The 24188-nt window shown below is 39.7% G+C and overlaps 1 protein-coding gene across 3 annotated transcripts in view; it reads right to left on the bottom strand.

Annotated features, from left to right (window-relative positions):
* The window catches only part of ca16b (carbonic anhydrase XVI b), a 110862-nt gene that overhangs the window by 49046 nt on the left and 37628 nt on the right, over positions 1-24188 (bottom strand). For 2 of the 3 annotated variants that reach the window (XM_061784951.1, XM_061784952.1), the window contains one exon: positions 5232-5411. In XM_061784951.1, the coding sequence (XP_061640935.1) occupies positions 5232-5411 (180 nt within the window). Of the gene's footprint in view, positions 1-5231; positions 5412-19239; positions 19259-24188 lie in introns of those variants that run through there. The other variant, XM_061784953.1, reaches the window with a different exon arrangement.

Below are 24188 nucleotides of genomic sequence, written 5' to 3'. Positions count from 1 at the left end.
TTAATATTGAAAGATTATAGAATAATTGTCTTGAACATTGTGATAGGGAAAAAAATGGATAATTTAATAAGTTTATTGTGTTGCCAATTGCCAATTTCACTGGATATGTTGATATGCCTTTTTATTTATTTTGTATTGCTTGTTTGTTTGTATGCTGTCATTGTTCCAAGACTACTTGTTCTCCAGGACCAGGACCCTCTTTTAAAGGAGATGTTTAATCTTAGTGAGGCTTTCCTGGTTAAACAATTTGAAATAAAAAATGTAATGTCAGCATTGAGTTAAAAAAAAAAAAAAAAGTTATGCTATTTCTGTGAGGTCAGTCAGATGGAACGATACCAGCATTCAATATGTTTTCACCATTATAATAGAATGATGCTGTCTTCTTTCAGAAATAAAATACATTCACAAAAAAAATCCTTTGTGGTTTTATTAAGACGGTAATAAAAGAATTTCTGTATCTAAAGCCCTTTAGTTTGTCAGCACATGATATCATTAGCCAGATTAGGCCTTGTGTTGTGTCGGCTGATCCCCTGTTACGGGGGGGATTTAGACAGCTTCTCGGCCCACTTGTAATCATATCACAAAGGCACACACAGACCCCAAGTCAATACAGACGAGAGTAAGAACATGCTGTGCAGAGACTAGGTAAAAATCATCATAAATGAAACGGATCAACCCATGATGGAAAGCAGGGAAGCATTTGAAAAACAGTGACATTCAGGGAAAAATAGGAGTGAAGAGCAGAGAAGAGCATCAGGTGATGAGTGATGAGCTGAGCCCCTGTCGCAAGGCTCCAAAGAAATCTGCCAGCAGCATTAACGTGCCAGTGCTGCTTGAGATTATGGTAGAGCTCACAAAGAAAAGGGTTTTAGATGTGGGAGATTTTCCAAGAATCAAAGCATGGGGGTCAGGCTGCAAGGGGAGGGCCCGCCAATCACGCAAACGTAATTGTGCAACTCATTTGCAAAGATGCATAAATATTGACAGAGATGATAAATCCCCTCTACCGCTGCTGTCAAAGCGCTGTAATCCTGTGCTCAACACGAGGAAAATCAAGGAGTGGCAGAGCTTGCTGGCCCTGGGAGTTTCATTAGAAATGCGCTACCGGGTGTGTTTGAACCCTCCAACAGCAGAGCGGGAATTAGAAGCTAAGCCAAAAAGACCTTGAATCACAGCCTGCGAAAGAAGGCGAGTATGTGTGAAAGTAAATTCTTGATCAATGCAAATGTCTCTGGGGCCATCCGATCCGCTGTGAATTTGGTGCAAAGTTGTTTGAAATTTGACTCAGAAATTTTTTTGTTGAGGAGCACTCTGACTGGCGGCCAATCAGTTTGATCTCAAAGCCGTCACATGGGAGCATCGGGAAATCAATGGCAGGGAACTTTCAAGACTGACTTCTTGATTACAGTATCGACTTTTGAAATCGCATAAAAAGTCTTAAGGCCTGTATGTGCCGTCTACTTTTTAATGAAAAGTAGGTTTGCAATGGACGAACTGATGTGGAAAAGAATATAACTGTAATATTAGGAGTTTTTGTGTTTGGCGATTTGTCCTTACCACATGTACGGCTCCGCACACTAATTGAGTGTAATTTGGCGGCTGTGTCATAAACAGCTGGGCCTTTACTCACTCGGCCTCGGGTACACTTTGCACTCAGTTTTTTGTTTTGTTTTAATAAAATACAGATTTGGGCTCAAAACATCTGAGGCTTGAGCTGAAGGAGGAGGCGCTTCTCCACCTTCAAGACACTTAAAGCACTTTAATGCTGCTTCCCCATTTACCTACTGATGACAAGAGCAATATCTTGCTCAAGGACACTTGGGCATGGTCACAGGGGCTCAGGATGGAATCCACAACCACTCAACCACCTGAGCCATGCTGCAAAATGGCAATGCAAAACCATATTCTTGGTGGCACGCAGTGATACCGGTAACGCGTTATAAAGTAAACTCCAAAATTCTGCCATTCTGAGTAAGGAGCAAAGTAACTTAGTTACTTTCCACAGGAAAGTAATCAGAATAGAGTTACTTTTTCTAACCAGCAATAGTTACTTTTGAGTCGTCAATGTTTCTCACCAAGTACTGACTCAAAAACTCCCAGTCTAGCCATTCAACTTCATTGCAGTCGGGACTGTGACCTGGTTTAACGCGGTGCACGGCTGACGTCACGTCACGTAAAAAAGTGCTTCTCCCCCTGTCAATCACCCACAGGTTTGCTAGTTAAACAGTTGCGTAATATTGTCACCTTTTCTCGTTCTTTGCATCAAAATTACAATGGTGGGAGCAATGGTGTGTGAGTGTTTGTTTGTTTGCCCCCAATATCAAACCGCCACTCACTTTCACGTTTACATACACGCACGCACAAACGCACGCACACAATTGCCTTCATGGACCACAATCGGCACCATCCGTCTATCAGTTAAGAGTCTTTAGAGAAGTGTACTGAGAAAGGTATACTACGTTCAGGTATTTACTGTACTGTGTTGTCATGTCAAGTCTAATTTGCTAATTTAATGTGGCTTCAACTACACTAATATTTAAGTTATTGGTTCATGCTGATGTAACTGTACCTTGTTGGGCGTACATTACCAATGGGTGCAGTTAAGCTAAGGCTTTTTTGGTACTGTGGATAAGTGATATTCCTACCACTTGGCAGCTGCTGAAAGTAACTAAAAAGTTATTTTTTTCTAACTTAGTTACTTTTGAAATCAAGTAATCAGTAAAGTAACTAAGTTACTTTTTCAAGGTAACTGTGGCAACACTGGTGGCACAGCATGTACAGAGGGGGGGCCCTAACAAGGGGGGGGGGGGGGGGGGGGGTACTGTAATGTACTGTAATTCCTGATTCTTGGAGCACTTTGATCAAAATATGACAAGAAATTTTATTAATGTCACCCGGGAGGTAATAATTTGTGGCGAAAAAATGCTATGTCATTTTTGAATAATTAAATATTCAGAAAGCACCCAATCAGCTGTTTTTAAACATCACTCCAGGAAGCAGTGACGGCTTTGCCGAAACTGCCAGCAAGGTAAGAGAATTTCTCTCTACCGGAAAAAATAATGATAATCATTTGTCTGAACAAGAAATATAAAACTTATTCAGAAAGCAACTGACCTTCTTTACTTCCTCCAGCGAAATAATAATGCTACAGTAGGTTACATAAACCTTAATTCGAGGAGTGAAGCAAAGCAAAGCAAATTTATTTATATAGCGCATTTCATACGCAAGGTAACTCAATGTGTTTACATAATTAAAAGCATTTAAAAACAAAGGAAATAAACATTTAAAACAAATAAATAAAATTACAATTAAAACAGCAGAGAAGAAGAATTTAGAACACATTCATGTAAACACAAACCATTTCCACAGAAATCTTTTGCCACAAAACTGTTTTCAGAATTTGCACAGTGCAAAGCAGTCTAAAAATCCCTTGGCGAGGCAAGTGTTAAAAAGCTGTGTTATTTCCATCTGTGTAAATAAGCAGCCCAAATTACCGCTCAGCTGTCCCAGTGGCCTTGGTTGTCATGGAGGCTAACAACTCTCATTATGATCAAATGCAAAAAAATGACACCACTCTCAGAGACACTGCCAATAGCCATCAATCCAGGTCAGGGCTTTCACACTACTGGTCCACAGATTTAGTGACGCAAGAGGGGACTGTGGCGTTGGTGTCTTCAAGTTGTATTGGCATGAGTTTCAAAATGTCTCTGTACATGATCCATGGAGGCTGTAAAAAGGACGACACGAGAGGGTGGACTTGTGTTTATAAAGAGATTTACAAGAATAACAAGGGATTACAATTGGAGGTGATTGTTTCTCGCTTCAGTGAAACAGTAAATGTTTTAAATTTTGGCTTTGGAGGCACACAAAAGCAGTCGTGCTATGTTTACAGGACAGACATTTAGATGTAATATTCGACTGATATTTTTCTTGCAAATTGAAATGTAATTGTCCTGTCATGTGACTTCTTTGTATAGTATATATATCATCGAAACATTGTGTGGTTTTAAAAAACAATATATCACCTAATCTGAAAGAATTAGGAATGGGTGTAATGATCAGTTAATTGATTTTTAAGAATCCAGTCAATTGTGTGCAATCGCTTGTTGATGAAAAAGCATCTTGAAGTAAATAATAAGTGCGCTCATACATTAGCTACAATTACCAGGGGTGCTGTTTATTCAGCCTCAACTCAACTAAACCCAACTTTATTAAGAGCACTTTAAAAAAAACAACCACAACTGAAACAAAATTTCAAGATTCTTTAACTGTTTTTTTTTAACTCTTAACAGCCATAGCGACCCCTATTTATCTGTTCTGCTTTTAAATTATGACCCTCCAGACCTCTCTCAGATATTCAGATAGAGGCCTTTTAACAATTCTTAAAATTAAAACAAAAACCGCTTTAATCATTGCGCTCCTCGCCTGTGGAACAACCTACTTGAAGAGCAGCTAGGACTATAGTCATTTTTAAAAGTAAACTTAAGGCAGTAAGTAAACTTTTATTCCTTCTTGTCACTCGGGGTGACATGCAGCTGAAGGTTGAATGTATACAAACAAGTGCCGTTTTCTAACACCCATTAGTTTGTCCACTGGTGAGTAAACTCCCTTTCCTCATTATGATCAATGGAAAGAACGGTTCAAATCTCAAGTCTCATTTTGTCCTTTCTCTCACTTTTCTTCACTTTAGTGCCGGCTCTCGTCCCTCTCCATTTCTCCTTCGGGATCTATTTTTCGCCGAAGAGACACTGTCTGGCTCCATGTAAGAGGTGAAGATGGCGCTAGCGGCTCATAGTGGATAAAAAGCCTGATAATGTCAACCCTCCCTGACAATACAGCTTGGACCAAAAAACATAAAACGGCAAATTGGGGCAAACAATACAATAAAGGAGAAAGAAACTACTGCAAAAGGCTGCTGACACTTAGCACCCGGATGTGACTCTCATCAACTCGTTTTGGTCAGGACTATGTGAAGTTGACATCCACAAACTGTATGTCACAGCTCCTGTTAGGCATTACTTGGGTCAATACACAAAAGGAGTTCAGAACATAAAAAAAAAAAAGCTAATATATAAAAAATAACACATTTGTGGTTAAATGTCTCCATAGTTGATGTGAATTTGAATAAATTGCCAATCCTTAGAAATGCATGTGGTTTGGCTTCTATGTTATTCTTTTTACTATTATGCATTTCTGGTACAGTCTTAAGAAAGCCACTTCAGGGTGCTGACCTGTTTTTCCAGTGTTTTTCATGGTGGTCTGGTTGGAGGACTCAGTGTTGAATTTGTCAAGCTCCAACTCCTGGTATTCGTCCGAAACCAGAGCTTGTTCATCCGCGATGTCCACAGGCGATTGGTTCTTTGCAGCACATTCTGGATATAATGTCGACCAGCCTCGTGGTCCATGGCTTCCTATGGAAACACAAATTTCAAGAGATTGTGAAAACTGCTGATATAGTCACCACAATCTGTCTTTGTCTAAGGAGGTTGGATGACATGGCATTTCAAACAACGCAGCAATATTCCCGCTAACAGACAGCTAGGCTTTCAATATGCCCTCAAAATAACCTGCAAAAAGTAGAACAATGTTGTTTCATTTATGCAGCCGTATCTTCCTTCGATGGAAAAAATACTAAAGTCAATCATCTACAAGCAGCCCTTGTGTTATTTTCCTACAGGACCACACCTAGTTGAAGCAAACAAAGAATACACAATTGAGCCAATTGACAGCCCGAGCAAACTAAGAGAAAAGACTCCACTTAAACAATTCAGTGAGTACAGCAAACTAACTTCCTGTAGAATCCCTATCCACTGTCTGCTCTTTGAATCGTCTATCCCCTACAGTGGCACTTTTACAAAGAAATAATCCAAAAACCGACAGGGGTCGCCTTGATCTCTTCTCGGATACAATGGGCCAATGCAACAACAAAAGCTGAAGGATCTGGGGAACAAGGAAGCATGCACGGATTGTAACTTTTTCTGGGTTAACACAATATTCATGATCCCCATTCCCTACAGATATAGGGCAACTTTGCAACTGTCTCATGAAAAGACATGAGAATCCCTCTCGATCCAGAATGGATTTGCTTCTTGCTAAGTATAAACACCTTACAGCCAGAGACCTTGTCCTTGAGTCTCCCAAAACAACGGCATGATCCAGGATTATTTGGGAATTATCAATTGTTTAACCAGCCAGAACAATCCCACCCATCCCAATGCTAGTTGTTCTCACACATAACAGGAACAATCTCAGTCCTTTCCAATTACCATGATTCTAGGTTTGAGAATAAGAATACAACACTCAAAATATATCTTCATTAATTTGATAAAGTAGGGGTTTCAGACCCTTGGGTCTCTGGGAGTGTGTCTCAAAAAGGTTTGGCAGTGCTGATTGAAAGGGAGATGAACTGTCATGTAAACCTGGAAGATCTGGTCAGGACTGCACAGAAAAAAATCATGCTTGCATTAGTGACAAGGATTACATTTGTTATTCATGTATTTATAGAAAATCTGACTGAAGCAATACAAGAGCCATACCTGCACATCTCAAGAAACTGCACAGCTCATTTCAATTTAATTTAAAATAAGAGAAAGCTTACCAAACATATTTATACACAATGGATTTATAGACAACAGAGTGATGGTTTATTTAAATACAGGTTTTCTTAAGAAAAACTTCACTAGGTTGTTACAACACACTGTAGTAGCAGAAAAGTGCCTTTTTAAACTTTGAGATTAAACATCTTTTTATAAAAGAAAAAAAAAAGTCAATATCAAGCAGGTGCTCACACAGAATATATTGAGTCTCTTGTATAAGCAGAAAATGTGCTTTTACATTTTGGACTTCATGTTTTTAGGCCAAGGACTGGGGCAAATCGAACCTTGACAAGGTAGCTTCACAGTTATGCAATCCCGGAATATATTGTTGATAAAAGTAGTTAACATTTAAAAGATGTTGAGTTATGCCATACTTCCATCTAATTTGTGTTTCAAGAACCGAAGAAAAAGGCATATCAAAAGTTGAAATTCTCTTTGGCTATCTGAAGTATAATGCCTCCAGTCGCTTTGAACATGTACCATTTTCCGAAACAACAAAGTCTTCTATGTGGGCCACAAGACGAAAAAGACTACTGTATCACACGCTTCACTATTTTTCTCCATGCAACAGTGCCAAAGTACAAAAACACCAACTCAGACATATTTGACAACTGATAGGTCCGGCTACAAAATATACACGAGGGGAAAATGAAAATATGCTTATATAAAGCAAAAACTAATTTTATTCAAGCCAAAATGTAAAACATCTAAAAAAAAATCTTTGTGTCAGACATTGAAGTGTAACGAGAAAGGAGACTAATCATTTGGCTAATTTGCTATCCAAACACACATTACTATTGATGCCAATGACTGCTGGAGAGATAATTTTGCTCTGATGCGAAAGGGAAGGGGCAGCACAACAAGCAGATAACAGAGGGCTGCAGTGTACTCAATTCATCTCTCTCTTTGCAGCATGGCTACAATAAACCTTGTAGCCACATCACTCGCCAAGACTACGGTGAGAACATTTAAACATAATGTAATTTAACATACTGGTTTTTCCCTAACACCTTATCTTGGCCAGCGTCCTAATACATCAACATGGAAATCAGATGACACATGGTCTGATTCAACACTTGTATGAACACATAATGTTGATTAAATATGTAAACTCCCCCTATCATCATGCTATTTACCCAGATGCTCACAGGTAACACTTCATGGCATTATTTTTTTTAAGCAGCTTATGATTTTAAAAGCAGATTAATGGTTTGAATCCGAAACTAGAATGTGTTTATCGGTGAGCCTTTAGAGAAGAAACTAATCCACATTGTCTGTGTTGTGCCAACTCGAAACGATTGAACATGTAATACGTAAATAGTATAGTTCTATTGAAAAAACGCAATAAAAGAAAAGAAACGGGACTAAAACGTGTGCTTATTTTTTTTAACTGTTTTTTTTTTTCAATAGTGAACTGAAAGGCAGTTTTTGCTGTTAGTGTTCATATTCAAACTATAGCCATCATAAAATCTTTAAATACACAGGTAATGTTTTAACTGTTATGAAGTTGAAAAAAAAAAGAAGTCAACTTTATATAGTATATGAAGACATCAAAACAACAACAGTGTATTAGACAGAAAACAAAAACCTTCCAATTAAAAAAAAAACAAAAACAATTGTGTTAAAGGCGGCACGGTGACCGACTGGTTAGAGCGTCAGACTCACAGTTCTGAGGACCCGGGTTCAATCCCCGGCCCCGCCTGTGTGGAGTTTGCATGTTCTCCCCGTGCCTGCGTGGGTTTTCTCCGGGCACTCCGGTTTCCTCCCACATCCCAAAAACATGCATGAATTGGAGACTCTAAATTGCCCGTAGGTGTGAATGTGAGTGCGAATGGTTGTATGTTTGTATGTGCCCTGCGATTGGCTGGCAACCAGTTCAGCAACCCGATGATAGCTGGGATAGGCTCCAGCATGCCCGCGACCCTAGTGAGCAGAAGCGGCTCAGAAAATGGATGGATGGATGGAATTGTGTTAAATGTGCTGCATGGGTCAGGTGGTAGAGCGGCTGTCTCCCAGGCGGAAGGTTGGTAGTTCGATCCTGTGCCTTTGACCATGTCAACTCCCAGTTGCTCCTGATGCTGCGTCAGCAGTCGGTGAATGAGGAGACGATGTTAAAGCGCTTTTATTTATTTAAGCAACCAGATAAAATCGTGATCGGGATCTCTTTCACAATGGTGACCTACCTGGCCAATAGGTCAGCAACACATGTCATAAGAACAGTTACAAGGAAGAGACAGCATACAGTAAAACATACAATGATTGAGGTACAATGATGTTTTTCAAACAACAATTTAACATTTAAAAAGACTGGCACTGTTCGGTGCCTTAAAAAAAACTTTGCCGTCCAAGTGAAAGCCCACTTACCATTTAAATGGATGCAAGTTCCTTTTTTTGGATTTTTTAGGTCATCAAATTGGATGCCCTTAGCTTGTTATGTATGCCTAAAGAATCAACACTCCAACTTGTCATCTCTATCTGTGTTTGCATTATATTTTTCAATGTAATAAATATCTCCCTGTCAACATTCAGTACAGATGATGAAGTGTTTAGTTGTGTTAATAAGGCTACATTTTTCTCCTTGACATGCCACAAGATTGTTGAACAAGACTACTGCTGTCAGGTACAAAATGCTGACCCCACAACAGATGGTGGACGCACAGTTTGCAACACTGGAGAGGTGTCAAATGTCTGTGTTGGACAAACAATGACGACAACTACATTTGTCTTCCCTCACTCCATGACTTATGGGATGGCCTCATTTTAGAAACAACAGACTACAATGGAAAAACTAGGATGTTCGTGATATAAAAAAGCCTTTGTATTGTTCTCACAACATTTTTAAGTACAACATTCTGTCTAGAGTCTGCATATAGTTTGACAGCTTTGATATAATTTTGTAATCCGAAGATTAAGTTTGATACTATTTCCTCACTGAACAACTCCAGTTATGCTAGAAGTAAACTAATTTGAATACATGACTACCTGACCACCTGCTTGCCTTACCAACAACTCCAACTATTTGTGGAATACTACACTATTTGCCAAGGTATACGTACAGTATGTTCAACTGAACCTTCGTCTTGTTTACATTCTTGTGACTGCCGTGGACCAAAGAGTTATGATAGCGATGTCACATGGTTTGTTGTCAATTCCATAAGTATGAAATAAATATTTTAATTTTATTGGCTAATAAGCGTAATTAATGATTTCCGAACAAACTGACAAAGATTCGCAACATATTTTAGTGTAAAAGAGCTAGTTTGGGAGACCTAAGCTCAAAGAACAGTGTAGCGCATCGCAAGACATGCCAATCAAACAAGTTCACAATGAAGATATTAACACCTCTTCATCAGGTATAACAAGCATCTATTGATGCTTGCCCACAGTGTCGAGATGGGATGACGATGAGATAAAACTGCAGGAGAGGGCGTCTTGAAAAGAGCTGTGACAGAGGGGGGTTCTTGGCTATGAATTACAGCTGGCAAATGTGTCTGAATACTGTTATTGCTGTCTGAGATTGCATTGAACAATAATCACAGTGAGGAAAATCACCCTGGCAAAATGGGGCCAGCCAATTTTGATGAGTGACTGTAACCGAGTCTAAATAGGGTCATGCTGCCAAAACGACACACCGTCATAAAATCAAAGCAGAGTTAAAAATGTGACAATACCATCTTTTGAGACATAACTGCGAGGCTGAATAAGTGACCTACAACCGTTAACATGCTTGCGAATCCTTCAAACAGTATCTGAAAGTACTAATTGAAACAATATGTAAGTCAAGTGTGTTTTAATATTCCTATAGAACTTGCAAAAGAGCTTCTTTGCAAATTATTTTTACCAGGCTGCAGGGAATGACATAACACTCCCAGTGGGTATCAGTGGCCTTCAAAGATAAGTGAAGTAATTTTGAAGTACAGTAATCTATACAGCTTTTAAAGCAACAAAACTGTTACTTCCGTGCGTTTGATTTTATTTTTAAACTGTGTTCTGCATTAATTTTTAAAAGGATATTTATTGAAACAGGTTCACAATACATTAAAGGCCACAATTGTGGCCAAGAAACATACCAGTGTTATCACATGGAAGAAATAATGTTGGTACTGACGAACTACTGTAGAAGCTCTACTGCAGGGGCGTCAACATCATTTTTGTCACGGTCCACATCGTAGTTAGGGTTTCCCTCGTAAGGCCGTTATGACCCATATCAATTTATGATCGCCTTATATTACATGAACACAACAAATTGATAGATAACTAGTTTTGAAATCCATAGTCATTAAAAGCTGTTAAAGAGATTTTTTTTTTGTTATTGGTAACAAAATTATTTCAATATTTCATCCTTTTTTAAAAGTGTAGACAATTTGCAATTGTAGTATTGGAACATGAAACATGAAGTCCATGCACAAGATTTGCTTTCGGGGCCACATAAATTGATGTAGCGGGCTGAATCCGACCCCTGGTTGAGTTGGACACCCGTGCTCTGATGGAACTAGACTGTCAAAGCAAGATGTTGTACTATTATTGTATTGTGCACATTTTATAGATACGTTTTTCCCCCACATCAAATTTTAATGTAAACCAAATAACTCCTATTTTTCCTAATATAAAAATCTATATACAACCCCAATTCCAATGAAGTTGGGATGTTGTGTTAAACAAATAAAAACAGAATACAATGATTTGCAAATCATGTTCAACCTATATTTAATTGAATACAATACAAAGACAAGATATTTAATGTTCAAACTGATCAACTTTATTGTTTTTAGCAAATAATCATTAACTTGGACTTTTATGGCAGCAACACGTTCCAAAAAAGCTGGGACAGGGTCATGTTTACCACTATGTTACATCACCTTTTCTTTTAACAACATTCAATAAAGGTTTGGGAACTGAGGACACTAATTGTTGAAGCTTTGTAGGTGAAATTCTTTCCCACTCTTGCTCGATGTACAGCTTCAGCTGTTCAACAGTCTGGGGTCTCCGCTGTCGTATTTTACGCTTCATAATGCACCACACATTTTCAATGGGAGACAGGTCTGGACTGCAGGCAAACCAGTCTCGGACCCGCACTCTTTTCTTTTTATGGCTTCAACAGGTTCCAAAAAAGCTGGGACAGTTGGCAAAAAAGACTGAGAAAGTTGAGGAATGCTTATCAGACACCTGTTTGGAACATACAGGTGAACAGGCTAATTGGGAACAGGTGGGTGCCCTGATTGGGTATAAAAGGAGCTTCCCTGAATTGCTCAGTCATTCGCAAGCAAAGATGGGGCGAGGTTCACCTCTTTGTTTTCTCACGCACTTGTTCACAGTCGAAGAGTTTAAGGACAATGTTCCTCAACCTACAATTGCAAGGAATTTAGGGATTTCATCATCTACGGTCCATATCATTATCAAAAGGTTCAGAGAATCTGTAGAAATCACTGCATGTCAGCGGCAAGGTCGAAAAGCAACATTGAATTCCCGTGACCTTCGATCCCTCAGGCGGCACTGCATCAAAAACCGACATCAATGTGTAAAGGATATCACCACATGGGTTCAGGAACACTTCAGAAAACCAAAGTCAGTAAATACAGTTTGGCGCTACATCCGTAAGTGCAACTTGAAACTCTACTATGCAAAGCAAAAGCCATTTAGCAACAACACCCAGAAACCTCGCCGGCTTTTCTGGGCCCGAGTTCATCTAAGATCGACTGATGAAAAGTGGAAAAGTTTTCTGTGGTCCGACGAGTCCACATTTCAAATTGTTTTTGGAAATGGTAGACGTCATGTCCTCCGGGCCAAAGAGGAAAAGAAACATCCGGACTGTTATGGACGCAAAGTTCAAAAGCCAGCATCTGTGATGGTATGGGGCTGTGTTAGTGCTAATGGCATGGGTAACTTACACATCTGTGAAGGCACCATTAATGCTGAAAGGTACATACAGGTTTTGGAGAAACATATGCTGCCATCCAAGCAAAGTCTTTTTCATGGACGCCCCTGCTTATTTCAGCAAGACAATGCCAAACCACATTCTGCACGTTACAACAGCGTGGCTTCGTAGGAAAAGAGTGCGGGTCCGAGACTGGTTTGCCTGCAGTCCAGACCTGTCTCCCATTGAAAATGTGTGGTGCATTATGAAGCGTAAAATACGACAGCGGAGACCCCAGACTGTTGAACAGCTGAAGCTGTACATCGAGCAAGAGTGGGAAAGAATTTCACCTACAAAGCTTCAACAATTAGTGTCCTCAGTTCCCAAACCTTTATTGAATGTTGTTAAAAGAAAAGGTGATGTAACATAGTGGTAAACATGACCCTGTCCCAGCTTTTTTGGAACGTGTTGCTGCCATAAAAGTCCAAGTTAATGATTATTTGCTAAAAACAATAAAGTTTATCAGTATGAACATTACATATCTTGTCTTTGTTGTGTATTCAATTAAATATAGATTGAACATGATTTGCAAATCATTGTATTCTGTTTTTATGTATGTTTAACACAACGTCCCAACTTCATTGGAATTGGGGTTGTATAAAAAGTAGTATTTCCTAAAGGGGAAAATACATTGAAGTTTTCATACTGGCTATATTTGTTGTTCAAATGATACATTGTACAAAGGGAGTAAAATGAGGAAATAAGAGGGTGAACATGAAACACTAAAATAAAACATCTTTCCAAAGTACAAAGAGATAAGAGACTTTTTAAAAAAAAAACATCTTTAGCTTTGGTTTCCTGCACACGAGTTGAGCTTTGCAACACGTGTATTTGATCTTCCAATATTTCTCAGACAACATTAAAGCCGGAAGGAGGCAACATCTAAATCAAAAAATTGTTGAGCAGATCACAGGACCGAACCAGAAAGAAACTGCAACATTGTCTTCATAATCGGTGCAGATATACAAGTTACATAAGCGTCTCTTGGAGGCGTTACTTAACCCCGACTTATTCCATTACACAATTTAACACTATGACCTAATAGCACTCACTCGGCCTTTCAAGATCCGGCATCCACTTCCAGTTAATGTCTCCAAGAGAGGGTGGAGCAAAATATAAACAATCAATTTGTCTAATGTCTCGACACATGCCTTAAAACAAAAAAAGGCCATAGTTGTTGTTTTTTTAGCTATTGAACTCTTTAATGCACTCTACACTGGCAAGTGAACTGTCCAATCACATACTGTTAACTTATTGAGTCACTTTTAAATCAATACTCCTAACTAATTTGAACTTGTAAACATATTTTGGCATTCAGATGAGAACGGTGTGATAAATCACCTTCGGTACGACTGACACTTTGCTCACAAGAAAATCTAAATATTTTTGCCGTCGGAGTGAACGTTACACCGGATACAACCATTGATTTCAAGTTGCATTGCTGTGTCCTGAGAAGTAGGCATCTGATAAGAATGGCGCCAAGGCGGTCTCCGAGGGCCAGCTCAATCTTTAATCAGGGGTCATTGTGTTCCATACAGCAGCCCCGACACATAAAAGCAAGCAGAGGAAGTGCTAAATCACACAGGCATCACACTCTAATTGGCCAGCAGAATGAGCACTAGCCAAAATATTGTTTTCACTCTGTGCTATCTGCTTCCATCTCGTGGACTTTCATAGAAACTGTGGCTTCCTGTTCATGGGTGTTGGCCGCTACATAAGTACAACATCCCTAGGTCTGTAAAAATAATCTCCAGGACCTTGTGTGAAGAAAGGAGAGGGACAGAAATACATGCTGTCCCACAAGGAAGCGCTTCCCTACAACAGAAAAACGTTAAAAGAGTTTCCCCTTGAACATGGCAGCGGGCCAACATGTCTAAACCAAACAGTAACTCCGCTGCTTAGCATGAGTGCATAACCTTGTCAAGTGAACTTCAAGAGGAAAGTTTCTGCTCCAAAGTTGTGCGTTAGTGAGATGAAACGGGACAGTCCGTTGTTATTTAAATATCGTAACACTCAGGCAGAATAATGCAATACCCTCGGGAGCCTTTCGACTTTTTCTGAACTTTGTCTTTCTTTAACCATTTGGGTGTTACACAAGCAACTCGGATGAGTGCGCTTTGTGTGCCATCACCGGCGACATGTCCTGGTTTGTTCTGCTCCACAGCACAGCTGCTGTTGCGGCGTCGACGCACAATGCAGGTGAACAGAGAGGAAGCTGCGGCAGGCGGACGGCTCGCTCTGTCAGATCCGCAGCACCGCACGTGCACTCTGGCTCACATTAAATTATACAAAACCTGACATTAACTTGAATGCTCAATGACTAAAATTCCATTTGTACCCAGAAAAAAAAGAAGCTTTTTTTCCCCTGATTGGGAAAAAAAAAATATTCTAGTGAATTTCCAAATCTTCAACCCACAAATGAACCAATTGTTTATTAAATTATTCCATTATGTTTTTTCGGTGCTCAAAGCAGAATTAATAAAGAAAAAGTGGTCTTTGTTGGCACTGGTTATTTGGTGGTAGCTTGTTAAGTCCAGGATGAATTCTGATCATTGTTGAGAATGCCAGGCAATTTCAAAGTTTGTTATGGTAATTGCGGTGTTACGCAGACAAATGCGCTCGTTATTTTTGTGCATCCACTGTGCCTAAAGATGGGCCCCACACATCCAGCTAAACAGCTGCAAAAGCACACAGTAAAATCAAAGATTCAATTATATAATCACATTATCAAGTGTAGCAGGGTAAAACTGACCTGTAATTGCACTGGGCCAAAACTAAGATGCATGAATATTTTATGCTTTGTAGGGAACAACACTGAAAAGTTAACAGCATTTTTTTTAAAGTTATGTAATTCACTTGAATTATCATAAAATGACAATGTTAAGCCTGTGTGAAGTTTGCATGTTTTCCCCACACTTGCGCTTGTGTTCTTCAGGTACTCCCGCTTCCTCATATACAATTTAAAAAAAAAACAGATTCATCGAAGACTCCATAGGTGTGAATGTGTGAATGATTGTATGTACACCTGCGATTGGCTGGCAACTAGTCCAGAGTGTACGGAGCCTCTTACCAAAAGTCAGCTGGATAGGCTCCAACTCACCCGCAACTCTAATGAGGACAATTGTGCACTGTAGAAAATGGAAAGATGGACGACGACTAAGTTAAGCTGTTTCAATACCAACTAAAATCAACCCAGGGCCTTGATCCTTCAATGTGTCCTGATGATTATTATTTCTTTTTACTTTTTTAAGTTTAAACCGATCCCAGAGAAATTGTAGGCACTCTAAAATATTTCAAAAGAAGAAACTTTTGTAATCAGTAATACAGATCCTCACGCAAGGACACTTTAACCTTTTTTCTACTTTTATGCAAACATAATTTCAGACTCATGACTTTATTTTTTTAGCAGCTTAAAGCAACTATCGGTCCAATTTATTTAGGTCCACCTGAACGCACAGCCATTTGAGGAAGAATTGTAACCCCGGAAGCAGTCACATGAAACCCTTCTGGTATCTAAACCAATCAGAGATGGTGAAGGGTGGGGCGCGACCCGGGAAAGCCCACCCTCCCTCTAATTGGCCGTATGCGTGCCTGTGTGCGCGCGCATGCGTGTGTGCTTTTCAAATGCAGGCCCTAGAGTAGTAAGCGTCCTGAAAGCTTAGTTTTCTGACAGCGAGCCGGTAGCTGCACAGTTACAGAAAGTTGAGTGGCATAAATGGAATTAGTTCCAAAGCCTAAAGCTACCCCAACAATATGGGCACATTTTGGATTCAAATCAGATGAACGCAGCCATCCCGCTAACACAAACGAGCTCGTATGTCGAATTTGTATGAAGTCACAACAAATATAACACAACTTAAAACCTCAAAGTGACAAAACTAATTTTAAATACAACACAAAAAACCACAGTGGGTCATTTCCCATTTCAAGTTTGCTTGCAATTATGGAACCCTTTGCCCAACAATGCAAATACAAATGTGGCAATGTATATGGTACAGATTTGCTCACATTATATACAGTATAGGCGGCACGGTGGATGACCGGTTAGAGCGTCAGCCTCACAGTTCTGAGGACCCGGGTTCAATCCCCGGCCCCGCCTGTGTGGAGTTTGCATGTTCTCCCCGTGCCTGCGTGGGTTTTCTCCGGGCACTCTGGTTTCCTCCCACATCTCAAAAACATGCATGGTAGGTTAATTGAGGACTCTAAATTGCCCGTAGGTGTGAATGTGAGTGCGAATGGTTGTTTGTTCCTATGTGCCCTGCGATTGGCTGGCAACCAGTTCAGGGTGTACCCTGCCTCCTGCCCGATGACAGCTGGGATAGGCTCCAGCATGCCCGCGACCCTAGTGAGGAGAAGCGGCTCAGAAAATGGATGGATGGATGGATGGATATACAGTACAGTGTTACTATTCTAATAGATGTAGCCATTGAACATGTTGACAAAGCAGCGTTCAAAGAAAAGCTGCAGACCTTTGAAAAGCAGTACAAATCTTGAATCAAAACTGGTTGTTTTACTCTACAGTACTTTTTCCACACAGGGCCAATTGACTAAATATTTTTTTTGTTTGTTTTTCTTAATAAATGAAATCACCATTTAAAGACAGCATTTTAAGTTCACTTGGGTTATATTTGTCTGATATTTACATTTGTTTGATTATCTTACACAGTAAAGAGGGGAAATATAAGAATTTGAGAGGGAGAGGCAATATTTTTTCATGGCACTGTATTCTTTGAGTTAATTGCTCCTACAAAGGATGTATTGAATTGTTATGCTCAAATATCAGTGTATCGGTGGCAAAAAAACAAAAAACTATTACTTTTTGGAAAAATATATCGTCCAAAAAAATAAAAATTAAAAAATTAGAAAACTACGCTAAAATAGATAAATATATTGTACAAACAGTGTGAAAACATAGGAACAGTGTGTAAACACCTTGTGAAGACTTACGGAAAACGTTTGACCTCCGTCATTGCCAACAAAGGATATATTGAGATGAACTTTTGTTATTGACCAAATACTTATTTTCCACCATAATTTGCTGATAAATTCTTTAAAAATCAAACAATGTGATTTTATGGATTATTATTTTTTTGCATCCAAGGCATCGTTAAAGTAATTTTAAGTTATACCTTCATTATTTCAGTCTGGAGTAACTGATCGATCAAGAGTTATCCCTTGAACCAGCCTGCCAAATTGCTCAAAGTAGCAAACATATCCCCTCTAAAGCGTGTAGATGTGTAGGCCAAGCATAACCGGCCGGAGAGGTAGTGCTGATCACTGGAAGTACTGCAGATTTAACAGAGGGAAATGTAAGGCAGAAGCCGGCTCTGTGTGCATTAGTCTTTTCATGGTGTCATCATTTTCCCATACAGCTGATCACTAGAAATGGAGAGCAGTGGTGGGTACCTGCAGGGGAGCCCTCATTTCCAAAACAGGGAATTCACTATCCTAGAGACCAGCAGGAGAGGTATAGAGAAAAAGGCTCTCTGCTGTCATCTGGGGGACAAAGGTTGTCACAAGGTTATCGCTTATGGTGCTCTCACAGAAGAAGGTCACCACTAAGCAGACCATTAGCCACAGTCAGCACGACAGAAAGATGTACTCCCCATCCATTATAATTACATGGAATTTATTTTACCAGCTTGAAAATGATAGTTTGCATCCACCCATCCATCCATCTATTATCTGAGCCGCTTATCCTCACAAGGGTCGCGGGAGCGCTGGAGCCTATCCCAGCTATCACCGGGCAGGAGGCGGGGTACACCCTGAACTGGTTGCCAGCCAATCGCAGGGCACATATAAACAAATAACCATTCGCACTCACATTCACACCTACGGGCAATTTAGAGTCTTCATTTAACCTACCATACATGTTTTTGGGATGTGGGAGGCAAAAAAAACAAACGATATTTTCAGTGTTTGGACAAACAAAACAAAAACAACTACTGCCACAATAATCCATCCTAAAAGTTAACTCTCACCAAGTCCTAAAGGTCTAAAATCAAATATACCTTGAAGGTTGGAAGAAATGGTCCATTTGCTCCAGAAGAAAAAAAAAAAAAAAAAACATTTATGGAAAGAAGGCAAACTCACAACAGTTGCCACGTACCGTGATGAAGCACTTGGTGGGAGTCAAGTGGGCATGGTTTAAATTGCTGCATGTGAATTGTTCCCTTTGTCCCAGCAATCTCTTTCATAAACAGAAGTCTCTGACTAGCTAAGGACACTATCTGAATGGTCCCCATTGCATTAGCGAATGTTTTTTCTTCTGCAGGAAATGAAAGGCAAATCTTTTGGGAGTGAATTCAAATGGGAGAACCTCCATACAAAGTCTATGTTATCTCTGAATACCTCTCTCTCCGTTTTTTAAGCACAATGACTTAACCAGAAGAACATTTATTCAATTCGGCCTTCATATGCACAGCTAAAACGTGCTGCAAATAACAATCTTACTTTGTTTTTAGTGTTACATTTCATAAATGGGTGCATATATGAAATGTTACTCAGTGGGTCCCTATACCCCAAAATCACCAATTAGGTCTGAGCCACAGGATAGCACAACTATATCTCCATATGAGCATTGACTCAAGCGCAGCAAGCAGCCATTTTAAATCAAGTCTTAATCCAATTGGTGTCTTGCAGTCTTCACTTCCCCCATAGCATCCACATCCAATGTTCAGAATTGAGATGCAGCCAGCATTAAGAAAGATAAATGAGGAGGAAACTTACAGAGAGGGAGGGAGAAGGGAGCTCACACGGAGAAAATGTATTCAAAGGAGAAGTTAATGTCGGTCTGTTAAATTCATATTATAATTAAAGTTGCTGTAGGCTCGACGATGCAGGCATAACATTCAAAATAAAACTTCCATGAAAAACAGAATTGTAAACTCCTCTACTGACTTCCTCGGTCACACGTCTGTACCGCCTACATACAGACACATGCACATCCTGTATGCAAGTGAACTCAATTCAATGATTATATGAGCTTGGCGATGTTAACTAGGCTGCCTGAAACTGACGGAAATGGTGGAGGTGTATGCATTGAAAGAAAATAATCATATATAAAGGACGCACAGAAGAAGGGCTTTATTGATATTCCCAACGATTTTATCATTTTGAGGTATTTCACAGCAAAATTATGCTGTAGCTCCTGATTGGTTTTTCTAGTGTTGTATAGTGGAAAGTGTATACAGTGTCTATAAAAATTCTACACACCCCTGTTCAAATGACAGGATTTTGTGATATACAAAAATGAGCAACATAAATTATGTAAAAACCTTTTCTACCATTAGTGTGCCCTTATAACCTGAAAAAAATTTACTCTTTTTAAGAGGGGAAGTAAAATAAAATAACTGAGATAATGTGGTTGCACAAGTGTGAACACCCTCTTATAACTGGGGATGTGGCTGTGTTCAGAATTAACCCATTTCATCCTGCTACCAATTACACTAAAGTGTTTCTGACTAACTCAAAATAAAGTTCAACAGTTCTAGTAGGCTTTTCCTGACATTTCTGTAGTTGTATTTTACAGCACAAGCCACGGTCCGCAGAAAGTTTCCACGGCATCGGAGTGATATCAATGTTCAAAGATAATTGTAAGAAGAAGGGAACTAAATAATTTCCAAGGCATTAAATATACCACTAAAAAAAGTGAATGAATGATTTGGGAAAAAATATGGCTTGACAGTAACATTACCAAGAACTGCAAGTCCCTCCAAAATGTATGAAACGACGAGAAGAAAACTGATCAGCGGGGCTGTAAAGGGGCCGTCGGCAACATTAATGAAGCTGTGAGAATTTTTAGCAAGCAGTTGCTGTTTAGTACATGACAATTATCTCTTGTCTTCTTCATGACCTACATCTCGTGACCATAGGTTAGGGCAGGAATGTAGATCGACCAGACCTAGATAGAGCCCGCCCTATAAGTAGAAAATCAAGTTCAACATTCATTACTTGCATTTGTTCCTGTCGATATTTTTATGAGTGTGTGCATTAGCTATTCGTGAAGCTAAGGTTGGTACTCGTGAATTTATTTCGTAAAACTCTGATTGTGGCTTGTGTTTTAAATGGGTAAATTATTTATTAAGGTTTCTTTTCCTGCTAAGAGCAAAAGCCCAATTGACCTTCTGTAGTAAAAAAAAAAAAGCCACATTAAATAATTTACCTATAAAGATGATGGTATCAAAGATGTGCAGGTGAGTAATTGGGGTACACTGGCCTTTAAAAAAAAATCTGTTATGCGCAGAATCCACAATAAATGAACAGCGAGGGAGTCCGTCACTCACTGACAACTTAAAATCAACAACATGTCACAGGTCTAAAAACCTTAAAGTTCACACAAGAATACTTCCCTACTAATCAACAACACTCTTGCCCCAGTCCGAACTCCTTCCCCCCTCTAAGCTCAGTTCACCCCTCAGGAGTCATTACTTTTCCGGGTTGTAGTCGTTCTTCAAGCTAAGCAGGAACAACAATAGCCAACACCAATGTTTACACAGCAAGTGTCCAAATAATTTAGAATCTAGACAGAAATCAATAGTTAGCAGTGTAATTCAGTAAAATCCAGATAGTAGCAAAAGATAAACGACCAAACAAGCAGGGAGTGTGTGTTTGAACTGGAAGTGATGTAGTGCTAAATACATTTAATTGCTTCACTTTATAGCTCTCAAGGCCTTTTCGGTTTTCCAGGTTTTTATGTCAACTTGGTCTCATCCATCAAACATTGCTTTAGAATTCTAGCAAATTCCCACCCATCTTCTAACATAGTTGTATGTTGCCACTATCAAAGCCCTACCCCCTGTAGTTAACACTGTACCTACGGGCTGATATGTACTCATTGCAGACTAAATTATTATGATTATGAGTTTAAAAATTTGCTGAGCTCTTCGCCATCTCTTTCCAGCTCATCACCATAACCACATTACAGTGGAAACTAGTGCACTGGCAATCTAACACTTCCTCTATATTGCAATCCCAGCAGGCAAAGCTTGTCCACATCCATTAAGATGAACCTGAGCCACCAACGAGGCCTAATATCCATCCTCAAGGCACAACGGCACCATGTGATACCTGAAATTAAATTATGTTTACATAGCAAACCTGTGTGCCCAACACATCAATCTGGTCTAAATGGGAAAAGCGAAAACATCATCGTCTGCTTTGGGCGCTTCTTTATGTATCCTTGAGGCAGGAGGGCATGCCGATGTGACAATACAACAATCAACTTCAATAAAAACTCACCGATACACTCTTAGCTCAAGGCTCAGTAACCCCTAATTTATTTCCATCCTTAACATATTTACCTCATCGAGAGAAAGGAAACAGATTGCCAGAGGCAGTGGGAAGTAAGATGATTTGGAACTCAATTCTGTTCATTGCTTGCTGCCAGCATGATACATCATGGAGAATTAAGATGCCTCCCCCCCCCAACGCTGAACTTCGGCAGCCATATTGGCACATCTGTCAAGGGCCCATCTCCGACAGAGACAAATGGATCCATTCTGGCACACGTAGGCTGAGCCAAACGGGTAGCAATAACCACGATGAATAATGAGTCAACAAGGACCCCCGCTAAATCCATTTTTAACAATTAGCGCTGCTGCAGCTCTCAGCTTTTCTTTGGGAATAGGTGCAGATACAATTACTTTGTTGGAAAAAAAAAACAGCAAAAGTGGAGGAATATACAGGCTTTTGTGCTACCGCATTTCATCAACAGGTAGAGGCAAATGGTTAAATAATGCACATTTTACATTCACTACTTTGAAGGAAATATCAGGAGCTGGTTGACAGAGATAAGCAGTATATTGTAGTTTCTGGGTCAAGTTCAAATAAAACGCAGAGTGCTCGATTAAGGGGCTTTGGCTTTGCTTCCACAAACTGCTGCTGGCAATTAAAACCTCCACTTGCTCATGGAAATATGTCTCGCCTCGGTTTCTTCAATTCTTGATAATTGTGGTGGTTTATTGTTTATATTATGGATGGATGGATGGATGGATGGATGGATAGATAGATAGATAGATAGCATATTGTTATGATTATTATTTTTAATTCAAGGACTAGCATCTGACTTCACGTTTTAATTTCCCTTCAACCAAAAATTTCAGGAAAAATATGCCTCAAAAAATGCATGCATAGCTTGGAGGGCAAACATATTCATGCCTGATGTGAGAAACTTAAGCTCAGTGATCATCTGTGGCTAATATCTCGATAAGAGGGTGGTCACAGGGCACCACTGTACACACACACACACACAGACACACACACACACACATCGTGTTTTCCCAAATGAGTCCGTCCCTCTTGTAAATGTCGTGTAATTCGTCGCCTGATGTGTCATCCACTTAAGACAAGAGCCACCTTCAAAAAGACGCTTTTCTTTTCGCATCGAAAGTCAATACTGCCACAACCAAAACAGCAGCACTGAAGCAAATAGTCTCTCTGATATTGCACAGTTGTATTTGACCATTACATCTTTAAAAAAAATTTAGCATTCCAGTAGACACTGACGCGATTGCTTCACAACATTGTATGCGTCCATATTTATACGTCCAGGTCAGTCTTCTTTGGTCCTTGTCGTTTGTCCCTAATAGTACATTTTTATGCGGTTTTAAACTTCAGTTCCACTTGACATAACTTGTAATATACAGTCAATATTGCTTAATATTATTGCACAAATGTTTTGTGCAAACAAAGCCCCCACGTGGCATTGAGTAAATAAATGACTCTGGCCACTATTTGCGGATATTTGGAAAATAACCGGAAAATGTAATACTTTACAAATGTTTTTCTTGCTGTGTCCAAACGGTGGTGACTAAGTTGGTAGGTGCTGGCCAGTGTTGAAATGTCCTTGAGTGAGCTAGTGGACTCATAATTTCTTCCAATGCTTCATCATCTGCGTAAATGACAAGGTGGGTGAGCTCTAAATTGCCCTTGATGAGCTGGTTGGCACCTTGTATGGCAGAAATAGCTTTTTTTTTTTCCTGGCTTGTGGATTCCATAAAATCCCGCTTTTGTGCAGATGACGTTAATATATACGTTTGACTTTATCTCCGTTGTCAGACATGCTGTGTAAAAAAAGGAAAGATGGACTCTGAGGACATTTAGACGCTGGATATCTTTATCCCTGAGGAGCATCTCCTGGGTTCCTTCTAAAGAATGCCACACAGTCGGTCGGCTTTGCTTTAAAGTCAAGTGCTACTAAATACACAGGGGTCTACCGGGAACAATTTTTCTCTCAACGCATTAACTTCCAGAAGGCAGCGCAAGCACCATGACGACATGGCATTGCTCTTTTGCCTTAGTAGAGGGTGTCAAGCCACAAGAGACAAAGTGCGTTGCTCACACATAGGTAGCCAGCCATTTTGAGGTTCAGATTCAACAAAGATGTCAGAAGCAGAGACGCAGTTTAAAAATGAAAATTACGCAGTTGGGTCTTTACACACAAAATACAAGCAGCAACAATTATACTTGTGCACGAGATAGCAGAGATATTTAGGGCTGGGTGATTCATATGATTTAATCTTTTTTTTTTTTAATGAAAACATTTTTTCCCCTTTAATGGCTGACGCGCACTGAGACCTGGTGGGCGAACAGAGAGGAGCACCGTTTTGTCAGTCATTAGTTCAGGTTTCGTCACAGTTTTATTGTTACATATTAATGCCTAAGGCAATATTTTTGTT

This window comes from Phyllopteryx taeniolatus, chromosome 9 (assembly GCF_024500385.1).
Source record: "Phyllopteryx taeniolatus isolate TA_2022b chromosome 9, UOR_Ptae_1.2, whole genome shotgun sequence".
Classification (NCBI taxonomy): Eukaryota; Metazoa; Chordata; class Actinopteri; order Syngnathiformes; family Syngnathidae; genus Phyllopteryx; species Phyllopteryx taeniolatus.
This window is presented reverse-complemented; position numbering and strand designations above follow the sequence as displayed.